Source organism: Pyrus communis, chromosome 13 (assembly GCF_963583255.1).
Source record: "Pyrus communis chromosome 13, drPyrComm1.1, whole genome shotgun sequence".
Taxonomy (NCBI): Eukaryota; Viridiplantae; Streptophyta; class Magnoliopsida; order Rosales; family Rosaceae; genus Pyrus; species Pyrus communis.
In genome coordinates this window covers 21,917,142-21,934,588 of record NC_084815.1, presented here as the reverse complement: position 1 = coordinate 21,934,588, position 17,447 = coordinate 21,917,142, and the positions used below count along the sequence as shown (strand labels likewise).

The window sequence follows — 17,447 nt, the reverse complement described above, 5'->3', positions numbered from 1 at the left end:
GTTTTTGCTTAAGTTTTCGTGTTAAAAAGGACCCGCGCCATCCTATCTTGCTTAGCTGCTTGGTAGGAAAAATTTGATACAGTTCGGGGACTTTTCGAAATATGTTGCCCACTATTGGCCACAACATAATGAGGTTAGCCACAATTAAGTATCAGAATCATGAACATATATAATCACCAGATCTGTGTATGTCAAATTTAAAATTTTCAATAACGTACAAGTGAATAAAAACACCAAAATACCATTCACACTTTGAAAGGGATTAACCAATTTGAACTTTCGGTATTTGCCTGAGCAAGAATATCTGAGGGTGACTCATGCCCTGTGATCATTAATTGTAAAAGAGAAAGACAAACAAATTTGATTAATCTAAACCACCAGCAAGTTCTTTTGATGAGGACCACAGACTTATTTGAGAAGCGTTTTTAAATGATTGAGAACATTTTTAAGAAAATGATTTTAAGAAGCACTTCTGGATTTATTTGTATTTTTACTAAGAATTGATTCCTAACACATTTTCATTAAAAGCATTTTCAACCATTTAAAAGTATTTTTCAAACGAGTCTTCAACCCACCAAATTGTTACTTCTAGATCAAATATATATTTGAAAATTCTTTGGGATGATAGAAGGAAATTGAGGGACTGTGCAAGCTGTGATGTGGATATCAAAACCTTGATTTGGAAAGATATCAAACTTTTTCTCCAACCTGTGAGAATAAGACAACCCTTTTTTTTTATATAAAACTATTATCTTTTGCCAATTAAACCTACCTAACCTACTAATAATAATAATATCCTTAGGGGTTGATGATATGATTTAATGGGCTAATTAGAATGAAGACGTTACTTTTGAGCTTTTGTCTTATGCTCTTGCCCACACCTAATCTCATAGTTGAGGAGGGAAACTTACCTGCAACAGTTTTAAATTCTTACCGTTTTATCTCTTAACATATCTCGTCCCATTCAAATAATAAGAGAGGCAAAGACAACAAGAGTATGAAATTTTAATATAAATGGAATTTGTGCTCGCCTTCTAAATGGGAAAGACTTCTTTTGTTGGTATACCAAATAAACATATATCAGCTTACACTGAGCCTGAAAAAGGACGATCATACAAAAAGAAAGTCACTGATGCAAACAAAACATGTGTAATGATTTCTTGGAACCGCTCTCTTCAACAAACCCCCTTGCATATGGTTTCACTTGTGTCAATATAACGATATCTTAAGAACTTGCCCTATACATTCGACTACGTGACACTCTATTCGAAGTTTCTCTTATTGAATTGATCAATAAGCCCACCAAATATATTATTAGCAATGATGTGGCCTAACATGCTTGGATAATTTTTGGGTCTCTTACCAAATTTGTTTCCAATTAAATTTCTGACATGCAAATAATTACATCATCATTGCATATGATGCAAAGCATTTGGTATGAATAGGAATGGTTTAGGTGTGCTCAAGGTGTGAACAATACATCTTGTATGAGTGTGTCATTGCATTTCTTGCTCATTATTTTCCCTCAAATTATATATATTTTCCTTTGCAAGTAATGTGCTTGAAAAGCACACGTTTAGGTAAATAAATGAATAGTATTAATCTACTGCATAAATCAATTTAGCCTTGGAATGCAAGTAAAGTACATTTCTTGCTGCAATTATGAACTAGCATGGATGAGCCTTGATTTTATTGGCAAGTGTTTCTGGTTGAGTTATAATTATTTGATCGTGCCTATGCATAAAATATACACCAATATTTCCAGCCAAATCATTCCCTCTATAATACGATAATATTAATAGGATTAACCAAGTTGAACAGAACAGTCTACTCTTTTTTCTACACCCAACGGAATTTACCACCTAATTAAGATGAGGTCAGTTCTTCTATCGTTCGTCAACGAAGTCAAACATGAAACTAAGCCTGGTTAGGATGTGTTACTAGTACGTAGAAGGCTCAGTCCATCTGAATATTTGTGGTTATGTCTGTACCATGATCCAAATCGTATATACGACTTGTGTACTGTAAACGATCTATGAATATATTCTATTTACTCTCTAAGTTTACCATAGTACGTATATATTTATCAAACCATACCCTTATTTTTTCTCCCTTACAAAAATAGGGGAAAAATGAAAAACTGATGTGATACTAACACCAACTAATTGATTACATTTAACAAAAATTTGCACCTAAAGATTCTTGGAGTGTGTGAACATTTGCATTACAAGGTTGTAATCAGTGAAGTCAATGAAGAGACCATTGCTTCTAAATTTTAATTAGTAATGCTTACTTTTCTAAATCTCTGCTTTTTAGAATTAAAACATCTAGAACCTTGCTTTTTTGGACAATGATAAATTCATTACCAATATAGCAAAAGAAAATTGTTATTGGCACTCTAAAAATCTCATTTTGCACTCCAAACTTATTATAATTAGAAAGAAAAATACACTTATGTGTAGAATGAGATTTTTGGAGTGCTAATAATATTTCTCTAACAAAATTATACAGAAAGATACCCAATTACAAAGTAAGCACAAAGTCGAGAAATGAACACTCAAAGCAAACCAAAACAGATTTTGAAGCCCAAAACAGAAGTAAAAAAAAACTGAAAATAGAAAACCCTATCAGCCTGCTACCACCGCTGACACCGGAACATCGTACACTAATCATCACAAACTAGCACCCCTAACAAACGCCTGAGATCAGTCCAAACAAAGCTCCAAAATTGAAGGAAAAGAATACTACAACATTCTCCAAAGAGCACCACAAAGATCGCAGCCACAAATCAAAAGAAGTCAGTGAAAGAAGACAACTACGAGCAACAGTGCCAATAAAGAGGAACATAGAGGAGAAAGTAAATGGCAAGGGATCAGAGTAGGGCCACCTTTCACCACAGTTTACTACCAAAACTTTGTCTTTGGACAACAATTTTAAAAAATGGTGGATCGACAATCTGTTGAAAAATGTGGCATAAAGTTCCTACAGACAAGGAAGGAAAAGAAAAAATGAACAAATTTTTTTTTTTATGGTATGGAAATACATCTTCTGGAAGGCCTCGTCACAGTAAATATCATTTTCAAGGAAACTTGAACTTTCATATTTTAATCTTGAACGAAGAACCTTCGAAATATTAGAAAACTTTAATCAAACTCTAAAAATATAGTACAAGTCTACAACGACGTTGCCAACTAATTCCTGGAAGCACAAAACAAATAAAAGTTCTACTAAAACACTACAAATGCATTATAAAGATATTGAACAACGGATTTTGAAAAGTTCTCTAAAAAATATTGCTTCTAATGATTTTTGAGACCCTTCATTTAAATTTTGTAGTGAATTACTGAAAAAACTTAGCTCAAATTTCATAAATTTTAGAATCCGTCGTCCAAACATAGAGTTAAAGAGTTTTATTTTTCTTTTTTGCCTCTAAAATAGCATGAGGCCTTAGGCCAAATTCAGTACTTTGTTATGAGGAGGCACAAGACATCACCTTGAGATGCAGCCTTACCAAATAGGCAAAGTACTTTGTATAGAAACAGAAAACTTTCTCTGTAAGTTTTCTGATTGTATTGAATGAATAAATCAGTTACACATATGTGAATATATATAGCCTTAGCTGCCTTAGGCTAGTTACAAGAATACCCTCAACTATCTTAACTAATTACAGTAACTAACAGAACTAATTACATTTAGCTTTATCATACTATTTAACAGTAACTACATTGGATGACTTGTCATTTGCCTATTACTTTGTTAGGAGGAGGCCCAAAAGGCTATGAACCATGCAACTAGGCTTCAACTTTTGTGGTCTTCAACCATTTTGCTCACTCTGTCCACAACTCTACATGTTTTTATAATTTTTTATAGTGTAAAGAAAATAAACAATAAAAATAGACTCTATGATGGTATTTCTAGAAGTTCGTAAAATTGATTAAGAATCGAGAGTTATAACTCATATTTTTTTGTGAAAAATATTGTTGGAGCGAGATTTCTTATACGAAGAAATTCCTCCACAAGTTTGTTGACTATAACCCGCACATTTGTCGAATCCCTCATCGAGAAGCAACCCTAAATGCTTCTTCTCCAAAGGTTCATTAAGGTGAGGGAGGGTACCTGCAAAAGGTACTTCGATGCTCAAGTCAATCAATTGAATTCATATCCTCTAGTCAGGGGTTTCGATTGCATACCTTATTCTTTGACTTCTCTCCCTATTTAGAGAATTTTGATGCTTGGAGAGCAAGTACGACGACATGTCCCTTACTCTTTTAAACCCTAGTAACTTTACTCTCTTAAAGGCAACAAACTTCATTGTACTAACCTACATTTACATAGGAGAAGCGAAAACTACGCCAATAGGGATGTAGCCCCCAACTCAAGGTGAAACACGATATATATCTATATATATATATATACACATATATATATATATATATTGTGTTCTTGTGCGTTTGTGTGATTTACAATCGAATCTAAGATGATTCAAAACCGACCCGATTTTCGTGCATCCACAGAACCTACTTTTATTGTTTCCTATATACTCCATAGTCCATAACCCGTGGAATGTGAACAAATCCAAAATCTCAACTGCTACTTGCAGCAGTGAAAAAGGGAGTTCTGGACTCTTGGCCACCACGAAATGTTTGGAACCTTCTACTTCAAGAAAGAATTATTGTGATAAAATAGTAGGCATGCACATATTCTTCCAGCAATATCAGAGAATATTTATACTAAAAATAACAAAAAAATAATTTTAAACCAAAAGAAAAATAAAAAGAAGAATATATCATCCTCAAACCTCAGCCATTGATTCTGGACAATACCGTTCGAACCAGTACAAGATCCGTTGCATGATTAGGAGAAAATTAGAAAGAAAAAAAAAAGAAAAAAAAAAGAAAGTCAAGATCAACGAGAAGTGGATGTTTGGTTGTTGAATAAGCTCGAGACTTGGATATTCCAGCCTTAGATCTTGTAATCATAGGATGTGTATTCCCAGAAATTGGTGGATGACTTGTCTGAATAGGCACTAGAGAAGAATTACTGAGAGAGAGAGAATTGGAAGAACTGTGAGAATGATCCACTGACTGAGTGCATGAAGGAACCTCAGGTGAAGGTGAGATCGGAGGAATAAGAGTAGGTACAAGAGGACATGGTGATTCTGAAGAGGTACTAGTTGTAGGAGAACTTGAGAAATATTTGCGGAAGTGAAGATCCAAGGATGGAGAATATGCTGGAGATAAAGTCTCTGAATTGGAACTGTGACTCAGCAGTGACTTGAATGGATAAGATTGTTCATCAAAGACAACATGTCGAGATATGTAGATCCTATTTGTCATGGGATCAAGACACCTATAGCCTTTATGTTGTAGACTATAGCCCAAAAACACACAACTTTTGCTTTTAGCATCCAGTTTGCTGGGAATGTAAGGCTTAAGCCAGGGATAACATTGACAGCCAAAAACTTTCAGTTTAGAGTAATCTGGGTGTTGATTGAAGAGAAGTTCCCAAGGAGACTTTGCAAGACCAGAAATAGGAAGCCTATTAATAAGATAAATGGCAGTGGAGAAAGCTTCAACCCAAAACACTTGAGGAACATGAGAGGCAACAAGTAATGTTCGAGTTGTCTCAACAAGATGTCGATGCTTCCTCTCTGCACAACCATTTTGTTCAGGAGTATGTGGACAACTAAATTGATGTAATATACCATGTGCACGAAGAAAAGAAGCAAGGGAGTGACTGGTGAATTCACCCCCTGAATCTGAGCACAGAATCTTGATTTTATTTCCACTGAAGTTTTCTACATAGCTTTTGAAAGTAACAAATGTAGAAAATACATCAGATTTGGACTTCAATGGAAAAAACCAACTATATTTGCTAAAGTCATCAACAAGAATTAGGTAATACTTGAAACCACTATTAGATGTAACAGAGGCAGGTCCCCATAGATCACAATGCAGAAGTTAGAGACTTCGAGTTGTTGATGAAAAAGCCACTCCAAAAGGAAGCTTGTGGTTCTTAGCAAGTGCACAATCTGAGCAGAAAAAATTAACACTCTTCTTGCCTTGTAGTGCAAGATTATTAGTAGATATAACCCTTCTGAAAATGAAGGAGGAAGGATGTCCAAGGCGCTTGTGCCATAGTGTGATAGGTGCTTTGATGCTAAGAAGAGCTGAGGGAGAAGTATGGAGACTGGTGGAACCTTGGAGAGGATAGAAACCATCCCTAACAGGGCCGTGCAAAAGCATCTTCCCTGAAATGCGATCCTTGACAATGGATCCATAAGGGTCAAAAGTCAATGAACAATTATTATCCTTAAGAAACTGATAAGCAGACAGGTGATTGTGTTTCATGAAAGGAACATGTAAAACATTGCTCAGTTTAAAGGAATTACGTGGAGTGTGCAGAGATGATGAACCAATATGATGAATAGAAAATCCTTTACCATCGCCAATGTAGACTTTGTCCTCTCCAGTGTACGGAGTAGGAGAAGCAATATTGGCTACATCATTGGTGATGTGGGAAGTGGCGCCAGAGTCAATTAACCAGGGCTGAGATGGTTTGACTGAATGCTGCGCACACATAGCAGCAAGTTTGGATGGAGGAATTTGACCACAGATGTCCGGATTCATACGATCAAAGCAGTCAATTGCCTCATGACTTGTAGAACCACAGATCTGACAAGGAACTTTGAAGGTGGAAGAACCTTGATAATGGCGAGAGCCTTGATAATTTCGATTGCCATGATTTGTAGGGAAAGTACCACGAGAATTATGAAAATTGCGACTGCTGCGATTGGAAAAGAAATTACCTCAAGATGGCTTACCACGATTTGAGTTAAACCGAGAAGCAGAGTGAAGTGGTTGATTTTAAGCAACAAAAACAGATGGAGTAGGAAGCATGGGAGGTTGAGAGTGTACGGAAAATGCTTGAAAAGGCTCAGTAGCAGAAGATGGAATAATAGGCCGGGGGCGAGCCATAGACAACTCTGAGTAAGAGACCATGGAGTTCATCAAGGGATGTAGAAGATAACCGCAACATGATTGAATCAATAAAGGATTCGAATTCATCAGGCAGTCCATGAAGTGTAGCAGCAATTAGGTCACGATCGGACACTGAGGCACCAGCAGCTTGCAAGGAATCAACAATTTCCTTGATTTGTTGAAGATAATCAGAGATGGATTGAGATCATTTCTAAATTGATTGGAGTTGCGATCGCAATTGGTGAATGTGAGCCTTTGAAACTCCACCAAAGCGTTGTTCAAGCTTCACCCAGAGCTCGCGAGAAGAAGAAACACCAACTGTGAATGGAATGATTTCTTCGGAGAGGGTAGAATTAAGCCAAATCAAAAGATTTTGATCCTTTTCATACCAATTCTCAAAGGCAGGGTTCATCGAGCGATTAGGCAAGAATGACGGAGGACAAATCTCAGTGCCATCAATGATACCAAGAAGTTTGTATCAACGGAAAATGGGAGCAAACAGTGCTCGCCATGGCAAATAGTTGGATCGTTTCAGCTTGATCGGCACCATATTGCCAATGTTGTGAATCGTAAGAGAGGTATACGAGTTCAAAGGACTGGGATTAGAGGAAGAATTAGGGTTTTGGACCGAATGAGAGATGATCGGAGAAGACGATCCAGTTGGTGGTGAGTCAAATTGAGTAGCCATATCTTGAAGAGATCAAGATTCAAGAGAGATCGAAGACAAAAAGGCAAAGAATCAGAGAGAAGCGATTAAGAAGCGTCGATTTGTCGAGCGGAAGAGAAGGTCGGTGCTTGGAAGCAGAATGGCTCTAATACCATATAGAAACAGAAAACTTTCTCTGTAAGTTTTCTGATTGTATTGAATGAATAAATCAGTTACACAGATGTAAATATATATAGCCTTAGCTGCCTTAGGCTAGTTACAAGAATACCCTCAACTGTCTTAACTAATTACAGTAACTAATAGAACTAATTACATTTAGCTTTATCATACTATTTAACAGTAACTACATTGGATGACTTGTCATTTGCCCTATTACTTTGTTAGGAGGAGGCCCAAAAGGCTATGAACCATGCAACTAGGCTTCAACTTTTGTGGTCTTCAACCATTTTGCTCACTCTGTCCACAACTCTACATGTTTTTATAATTTTTTATAGTGTAAAGAAAATAAACAATAAAAATAGACTCTATGATGGTATTTCTAGAAGTTCGTAAAATTGATTAAGAATCGAGAGTTATAACTCATATTTTTTTGTGAAAAATATTGTTGGAGCGAGATTTCTTATACGAAGAAATTCCTCCACAAGTTTGTTGACTATAACCCGCACATTTGTTGAATCCCTCATCGAGAAGCAACCCTAAATGCTTCTTCTCCAAAGGTTCATTAAGGTGAGGGAGGGTACCTGCAAAAGGTACTTCGATGCTCAAGTCAATCAATTGAATTCATATCCTCTAGTCAGGGGTTTCGATTGCATACCTTATTCTTTGACTTCTCTCCCTATTTAGAGAATTTTGATGCTTGGAGAGCAAGTACGACGACATGTCCCTTGCTCTTTTAAACCCTAGTAACTTTACTCTCTTAAAGGCAACAAACTTCATTGTACTAACCTACATTTACATAGGAGAAGCGAAAACTACGTCAATAGGGATGTAGCCCCAACTCAAGGTGAAACACGATATATATATATATATATATATATATATATATATATATTGTGTTCTTGTGCGTTTGTGTGATTTACAATCGAATCTAAGTTGATTCAAAACCGACCCGATTTTCGTGCATCCACAGAACCTACTTTTATTGTTTCCTATATACTCCATAGTCCATAACCCGTGGAATGTGAACAAATCCAAAATCTCAACTGCTACTTGCAGCAGTGAAAAAGGGAGTCCTGGACTCTTGGCCACCACGAAATGTTTGGAACCTTCTACTTCAAGAAAGAATTATTGCGATAAAATAGTAGGCATGCACATATTCTTCCAGCAATATCAGAGAATATTTATACTAAAAATAACAAAAAAAAATAATTTTAAACCAAAAGAAAAATAAAAAGAAGAATATATCATCCTCAAACCTCAGCCATTAATTCTGGACAATACCGTTAGAACCAGTACAAGATCCGTTGCATGATTAGGAGAAAATTAGAAAGAAAAAAAAAAGAAAAAAAAAAGAAAAGATAAGAACATTAGGTATAAACTAAGGGAAATCCCAGTTGAGGCATCTCTGCAGGATCCCCTCACTTGTGGTTACACTATGTCACTTTGATCTGCACCGTATTGATCCCGAACTGTTCACTCTTCCATCATCATCATCATCAAAAGAAAATTGGCGCATCTACACCGTCCATCCTACTCCTGCCTCCATTTTGAGCAACCCTTTGCAGTGGTTTGATTTGCTGCACACACAATATTTGCAAATCTTATTGCTCCATACAAATTATGTAAAACATGGCGATAACTGATAAGTAGGAGAATGGAAGAAAACAATTGAATTAAAATTAATTGAAATAAAAAAAGGTATGAACGAGACGTTACTCGTCAAAGTTAACGACAAATTGTGTGAACTGTCTCACATAACATGAGACCCATGAAATTAAAGAATAATTAAAGCGCATATATGGTTCCAGTTTACGCAAGAGAGGTGGAAAAATCAAAATTGATGTGCAAGGCCTCTTTATGGCCTATAGAAACTGCTACAAGAAAACTCCCAAATGAGGAAATCTTTGCCTTGCTTAATTACCAAGTAGCAAAGAATATTGCAAAAATAAAGATAGTAACTAATTTCCTTTTATTTAAATAAAGAGAAAATTAATCTATGAGGCATCGTAACAATTAATCTCATCTTGACAGAGACATAGTGCATTAAATACGGACTAATTAAGGAAAACAAAATGCAAAATAGATATCATGCATGTCGTTTGAAGAAGTAACCAAGTATTAATGTAGATGGAGTTTTACCGCATTGGCAGAAAATAATCATATTTATGCATCATGATACCGGTTTGATCCCCACTAATTATCTTCATCCTAACAACTAACTATTTAACCCACTAACCCTATTGTTTGTCAAAAAAAAAAAAAAACCAAAACCAAGTATTAAGAAATAAAAAAAAAATTAAGTAAATCAAATAAATTTTCAAACCTTGGCTCTAAAAGATTTGATAATTGAAACCAGCAACTCGTCTCCTGCAATTTGTCTCACTTTTTGTATTAGTTGTTGCCTTGTGATCACATTCGCCTGAAAATAAAATAAAATAAGAAGGGTTAAAAAAGGGACAATAATTTGAAGAAGAAAAAAAGAGTACAAAATCTGGAAAATTCAATGCAGAAAGTAGTACTACTTACTCTGTGTTCTTTGTAATACTTGCTGATCAAGGCAATGGTAGGTGGAGGCAAGAACTTCGAAAGCACGCCGATTAGCGCCTGAAATGGCATCCACGGTGAAGTCGGTTTCTTGATTGGTTCTTGAATCTTCAAGAAATCTATAGCACGAAACAAATTGTTGGTTAATTAGAACTCAGAAGCCAATCAAATTCACCAAAAAAAAAAAAGTTGGGAATTAAGTTGCAGTACCTTTCAAGCAATTAGGAGCTCTGAAACTGATGACATACTCCGGCAAGATGTGAGTGTTCATGTGTGTACTCCAAACTATGTACTTTTTGGGAGCAAAGATGCTGTCGATGCCCGAATCGAACTGTTCGGAGCTCGGATGAAGCTGTTTAGAGCCAGGGCACACAACCTCCGGCCTCCCCAATATGACACGGCAGAGCAAAAGATGGCGTAAACCGTCTTCGTCAACATTCAAGCTTTCCAAACTAAAAAAACAAATCAAATTTGTCAACCAAATGTCGAAAACATACAAAATGTGACAAAAAAATTACACATTTCAAAGGATTTGTTCAAATTCGAACTTCGAAACACGAAGAAATTGGTACAGAAATGAAAGAAACACTTACCATTGCATAGGAGAATCATCGGGAGCAAGATAAACACCATTGCCATACACCCCATTTCTCTGTTGCTGCTCAAAGTTTCCGAAACCATGGCATATGATCTTCGAAATCTCATCTTTCGAATAGGGCGCGTACCAAGCGTACTTCATGTTGGGATTTCCCCCGCACTTCTCCTCCACCGCTTTCAAGTAAATTTGAAACGAACGTAGCCTTGCTTGACCCACGAGGCTCGAGTAGGAGTTTCTGTGAACCGCCACAACACTTACTTGGGTCCCAAGCAATCCCAAACTCGAAACGAACCGCTGCTTGATAAGGTCGTGAACTCTGTCCCCGTCGAAAAGCGGGACCAACCCATCACCGAATGGCCGAGGTTGATTCCGGGAACTTGAAGAACCCGAATCGACAACGCTTTCACAGTCGGAGATGGACGACTGGACGGTCTCTGAGGCAGAGTCGGTGGTACCCGAATCGGTGAATTGATCGCTGAGTTCGTCTTCCGATGAATTTCCAGAAGAAAGATTCGTATCATCATTGCTGTACTCCATTGCAACCAAAACCCAGAAGAAAACTACAACAACTGAATCGAAACCTACTGTGATTTTTACAATCTGAAGAAGAAAAAAAACAGAAACCAATTAAAATCTAAAAGGTGTTCATGTATAGGAGTTTCGTGGGGGTTAAGCAAAAAGAATAAATCCAAAACACAAGACGAAATGAAAGAAGAAGAGTCGGCAGATTTTTGAGAACGCAAACTAACCAAACAAACTATACAACCAAAAGTACCGAAACGAATACATTTCTGTGGAAATTTTGCGTAAAGATTTGAGATTCAAGAGCTAGAAGAAAAACCCAGAAAGAAAAAATGGGAGTTGTTGAGAATTTGAGAAAGGTTTTGTGGTTTTGGATGGTTTTTTGGGTTGGGATTTAAATGGAAACTGCTTTTCTGGATTACTTGGGGAGGAGGAATGAAGAGGGAGGAGGAAGTGGAAAACTGAGGGAACCGCCTTTCTTCTTTAAGGGCAAAAAAATCGGTGGGTGCGGCCGCTATTGGTTTGGATGCCCCTCGTTTTTCTTCTCGGGGCTCCGGATGGTATATGGGCTGTTAAGGCGGTTTACCCGAAAGCGGAATTGTAACGTATGGATTTTGAACGGGTGGAATTACTATAATGGCCTTGGAAATATCCGTTGGCTTTTCTGGATGGGAAGGGCTTCATTGGGACTTGGGGGAATAATTGAGTGCACAAAGAAAGAGGTGCTCAGATTGGTCGGCGACGGGAATTGGACGGGAGGATATGGTTATCCAAACATTTCATTAATTTAAGAATAATATTTAACTACTTAAAAATGAATAAGAACTCTTATTTAAAATTCTTAATGTTCTAATCACGGATTTTTGTGCTTATGATTATAAACATTCATATTATGAATCACATTGTAAATATCATTTCTGCAAAAATTAAATTAAAACTAATTTCATTTAGTTAATCTATTATAGCAAATATATAGATGGTTCATAATACTTTTATTGTAATGACCCGTTCCTAATTTTACGGTTTTTATAATTTTAATAAGTGAATTTACGAAAATGCCTTCTGAGGCAAATGTGTTGACTTTGTTTGACCATCTTGTCGTGTCATGTAAGATTTATTTTCTTGGCATATCCTCGTAGTATTCGTCACTACGAATGCATGGGCGTAAACAGAATGTGATTCAAAATTATAACAAAGATTTTATGAGGTTTTGAACATCAAGGATATTTGGTAAACTGATAATTAATTGGACATGTGATATTTTTGTCTAACCATTGGGTGAGTGCCACGTGGCACCCAAAAATTCTGGAACTCTCTCTCGGCTCTTCCTTTCTTCCCGTGAAACAAACCACCACCACCAAAATTTTGGCTTGTTGAACATCAAAACCACCATTATCCGCATGTTCTCACCACCATAAACTTCATTGTGATTTTTGTTTCATTGAAAACGAACCCGAAACACGAGTTCGAAGAACAAGGTTTTGGGCCGAGACTTCTAGGGGACGATCGTTTGTGACGTTTCGATATTCGTGCTAGGGAATTGTAGTGCGGACTCCAGTTGAGTGGGTTTTTTCCTTTTTATAGTGTGTGTGTGTATATATTGTGGTTTCCAAAACATTTTTAAAATGATTTATGCTTTAAATACCATGTCAAAAATGAGTTGCATTTTAAGTATTGCATTATTATAAATCTTGAATTATATCGTTTGACGTTGCGGAGGCTCAGGTAAGCTTCAGGTGAGTATATTGTAATGGTATATTGTAAGTCAGTAAATGAAAAGTGCATTATTCTGTAAAATCTGTTTTTGGTTTCTCTTGGTTTCTTTATGGTATCAATCGCCACCGCCTCACGACACTCCTTGATCCTCGTCTCTTCCGCCGTGCGTTCTTGTCCGATCTCTTCTCTGATCTCCGATCTGTAAGCAACTCTCTGTGTTCTTCTCCGATCTTTCATCTTGTTGTCTTCCTCTTGATCTAAAATGGCGTCATCTTCTCCAATTACGTCTCCGGATCTCCATTCGTCCTCTCTAAACCCTAATTCGTCTCACTCATACACCTCTCTCACGATCCAAAACATTGGAAGCATGGTGCCGATCAAGCTCAAGAGTTCGAACTATCTGCCCTGGTGTGCTCTCTTTGCCCCAATTCTTCATCGCTACAAGCTGCTTGGTCTCATTGATGGATCTGAGCCTTGTCCACGGCCAATTTTACCAGATCGATCGATCAATTCTGCCTTCGAGAGCTGGTATGAGAAGGATCAAAATCTTCTCATCTGGTTTAATTCAACACTCTCTGAGGAAGTCATTTTGTTTACTGTTGGTGTTTCTTCATCCAGAGATCTGTGGCTCAAACTCGAGCAACGTTTTGGTGGTGTCTCCGATGCTCACATTCATCAGCTTCGTTCTCGTCTTCAGTGTATTCAGAAAGGCTCTCAATCAATGGTTGATTATCTGCAACAACTGAAGGAAATTTCTGATTCTCTGAATGCTGCAGGAGCTTCGGTTTCAGATCGTGATCTTATTGCTGCTACGCTGGCTGGTCTTCCTGATGAGTTCGAATCATTTATTGATTCTATTATGCTTTGTCTCTCTTCAACTTTTCTTGATAAATTACATGGCCTGTTACTCACAAAGGAGTTTTCCATGAATCGAAGAAAGAAACTTGCCTCTTCTGTCTCCACTGAACCGTTTCATGCTCTCTCGGCTCAAGCTTTACCGCTTCTTCTTCCTACGCCATCTCAGGCTCTTGCTGTTCAACAGATGCCAATTCACAACAATTTTCGTTATCATTCCAATCGTGGCAGAAACAATCGATTTTTCAACACTCGAGGAAATAGAGGCACTCATCGGGGCAACTTTAACTCTGGCTTCCACTCTGGTTCCAATCGTGGTCCTTCTTCCAACTATCGTGGTTCCTTTTCCTCTGGTACTCGTACCTCTTGCCAAATCTGTGGAAATCCAAGTCATGAGGCCATAGACTGTTTTGATCGAATGAATCTTGGTATTTCTGGAAAAATTCCTCCAGCCAAGCTTGCTGCGATGTGTGCGCATTATACCTCGAAGTCCTCTTATCCGTCTTGGCTCATTGATTCTGGGGCAACCTCTCACATTACCAATGACATTGCCAACATCTCTTCTCCCTCTCCTTACACTGGTGAAGATAAAGTCTATATTGGTGACGGTAAAGGTCTGTCCATCAATCACACCGGTTCCTCTTTGTTACTCCTCATATTTCCTTTAAATTGAACAATGTCCTTCATGTTCCTCAAATGAAGCACAACTTATTGTCTGCTTTTCAATTTGTTAAAGACAATTCCTGTTCATTGACCCTTGATTCTGATGGATCCTTTGTAAATGATCGTTCTACGGGGAAGATGCTTTTGCGGGGACCAGTTAAAGATGGCTCATATCCTCTGCAAAGCTCTCCTTCCACTGCTACTGTTTCTTCTCGTTCTCCATCAGCATTTGTCAGTTTTCGAGCTCCAGTGAAGACTTGGCATAGTCGCTTGGGTCATCCCTCCTCTATTATTTTTCGCAAAATTCTTTCTGGTAATAAACTTGCACTGCAGGGTCATTCCTTCATTGACTTCTTCTGATCGGATTGTGCTATAGCTAAAAACCACAAACTGCCATTTTATCCTGCTGGTTCATCTACTTCTCATAGTCTAGCTTTGCTTCATTGTGATGTATGGGGACCTGCCCCTGTTCCTTCTGTGAGTGGTTTTCAGTATTATCTGTTGTTAGTCGATGATTACACCAAATATAGTTGGTTCTTTCCTTTGAGAAGAAAATCTGAGGTGTATTCTACTTTTGTAAATTTCAAGACCTATGTTGAAAAATCTGTTGGAAATCAAATAAAGACTATTCGTTCTGATTCAGGGGGTGAATTTACTAGTGCTTCTTTTCGGTCTTACCTTAATTTGCATGGCATTTCTCATCAGTTCAATTGCCCACATACGCCTGAACAGAATGGCTGTGTAGAACGCAAGCATCGTCATCTTGTTGAGACAGCCAGAACATTGTTAGTTGCTTCTCATGTTCCTCAGGTCTATTGGGTTGAAGCTCTATCCACTGCTATATACTTGATTAATCGACTGCCCATTTCTGGTCTTGTGCAATCCCCATGGGAGTTACTCTTTCATTCCTTCCCTGATTATACACGGTTAAAGGTTTTTGGGTGCAGCTGTTACCCCTGGTTAAAACCTTATGTCGCCTCTAAACTCGATGGCAAGAGCAAGCAGTGTGTCTTTCTTGGGTACAGTTTACAACATAAAGGCTATCGATGTTTGGACATGGCTACTGACAGGGTATACATCTCTCGGCATGTCTTATTTGATGAAAAATCATTTCCTTTTACTGCCAAGCCTGCTTCACCTTCTCCTTCTATCCCTCCTGTTTCTCCTGCCTTTGACCTTCACTTTCCTCTGTCCACTTCTCCCTCTAATTTACCTGATTCTCAGTCTCTCAGTCCTCTTCCCCCTGCTCCTCCCTCCAGTGCCCTTGTCTCCTCCAGTGACCCTGTCTCCTCCCCTAATTTCAGTCCTTTTTCCTCTCCCTCCTCTCCATCTTTACCTGTTCAAAACACTCATCCTATGGTTACTCGTTCCAAAAATGGTATCTTTCAGCCTAAAGTCTACACTGCTACCAAACACCCTTTCTCCTTCTCCATTGATTATGTTCCCACAACCTACTCTCAGGCCTCTAAATTTGTTGAATGGCGCGCAGCCATGCAGGCTGAATTCAATGCCCTTCAGTCAACTGGAACCTGGATTTTGGTTCCTTTTTCTTCCTCACAGAATGTTGTCGGTTGTAAGTGGGTGTTTAGGATCAAGAAGAAGCCTGATGGAACTATTGACCGGTATAAAGCCCGGCTTGTTGCCAAGGGCTTTCATCAGAAAGAGGGTTTGGATTATCAAGAAACTTTTAGTCCTGTGGCAAAACTTGTTACAATCCGAATTTTGTTAACTTTTGCTGTTAAATTCAACTGGTTTCTGCATCAACTTGATATTAGTAACGCTTTCCTTCATGGTGATTTAAAAGAAGAAGTCTTCATGCATCAGCCCTCTGGGTTCAATGATCCAAATTTTCCAACTCATGTGTGTCAACTCAAGAAGTCCCTGTATGGTCTCAAACAGGCTCCCAGAGCCTGGTTTGACAAGCTGTTTCAAGCCCTCCAGTCTCTTGGTTTCACTCAATCCTCATCTGATGCATCTCTCTTTGTTCTCAAGGCTCCTGTTCTTGTCATTGTCCTTGTCTATGTCGATGACATCCTGGTCAGTGGTCCTGTGTCCTCTGTGTGCAATCATTTCATCCAGCAACTCAGCTCTTTGTTTCCTGTCAAGGACTTAGGTCCCTTACATTATTTCTTGGGCCTTGAAGTTCATCGAACTAAAGACAACTCATTTCTCCATTAGGGTAAATATCTGATGGACTTATTCCACAGGGTTAAAATGGAGGGTGCTAAGCCTTGCTCTACTCCTCTTGGCACTGCCAAGCTGGATCACAGTGGTACACCTTTGGAAAATCCAACTGAGTTTCGGTCTATAGTGGGAGGTCTCCAGTATTTAACTTGGACTCGGCCTGATATCTCCTTTGCAGTTAATCAGATATGCCAATTCATGCACACTCCCACTGCCTTACATTTGCAAGCTGCCAAAAGAATACTCTGTTTTCTCAAAGGTACCTCCTCGCATGGTATATGGTTCCATAAAGGTCCTCTCACCTTGTCTGCCTACTCTGATGCAGACTGGGCTGGCTGCCCTTTTGATGGACGATCCACGAGTGGATTTTGTGTGTTTCTTGGCTCTAACTTAGTCAGCTGGAGTGCTAAAAAGCAGCCTACAGTAGCTCGTTCTTCTACTGAGGCTGAATATCGCTCCCTGGCTCATACTGCAGCTGAAGTTACATGGATCTGTAAAGTTTTCAGCGATTTTGGTTTCTCCTTCTCTGATCAACCTACCATTTGGTGTGATAACATTT

General features: G+C 38.2%; 1 protein-coding gene across 1 annotated transcript; it reads right to left on the bottom strand.

Moving 5' to 3' along the window:
• Positions 1 to 9,130: 9,130 nt before the first annotated feature.
• LOC137711902 (probable inactive poly [ADP-ribose] polymerase SRO5) lies at positions 9,131 to 11,883 on the bottom strand. Its single transcript, XM_068451060.1, has 5 exons — positions 10,944 to 11,883; positions 10,561 to 10,802; positions 10,333 to 10,469; positions 10,130 to 10,225; positions 9,131 to 9,383 (listed from the first exon to the last, which is right to left on the bottom strand). The coding sequence occupies exons 1-5, from the start codon at positions 11,483 to 11,485 to the stop codon at positions 9,303 to 9,305; spliced, it is 1,098 nt and encodes a 365-aa protein (XP_068307161.1). The 5' UTR covers positions 11,486 to 11,883; the 3' UTR covers positions 9,131 to 9,302.
• Between the last annotated feature and the right edge of the window lie 5,564 nt (positions 11,884 to 17,447).

Bases quoted from the DNA above. Each gene is read 5' to 3' on its own strand.
- LOC137711902 (XM_068451060.1), bottom strand. From the start codon at position 11,485: ATGGAGTACAGCAATGATGATACGAATCTTTCTTCTGGAAATTCATCG. The intron at 10,803-10,943 runs GTAAGTGTTTCT...TTGTTTTTTTAG, and splicing joins GATGATTCTCCTATGCAATG to TTTGGAAAGCTTGAATGTTG. The intron at 9,384-10,129 runs GTTTGAAAATTT...TTGTGTGTGCAG, and splicing joins TCAAATCTTTTAGAGCCAAG to CAAATCAAACCACTGCAAAG.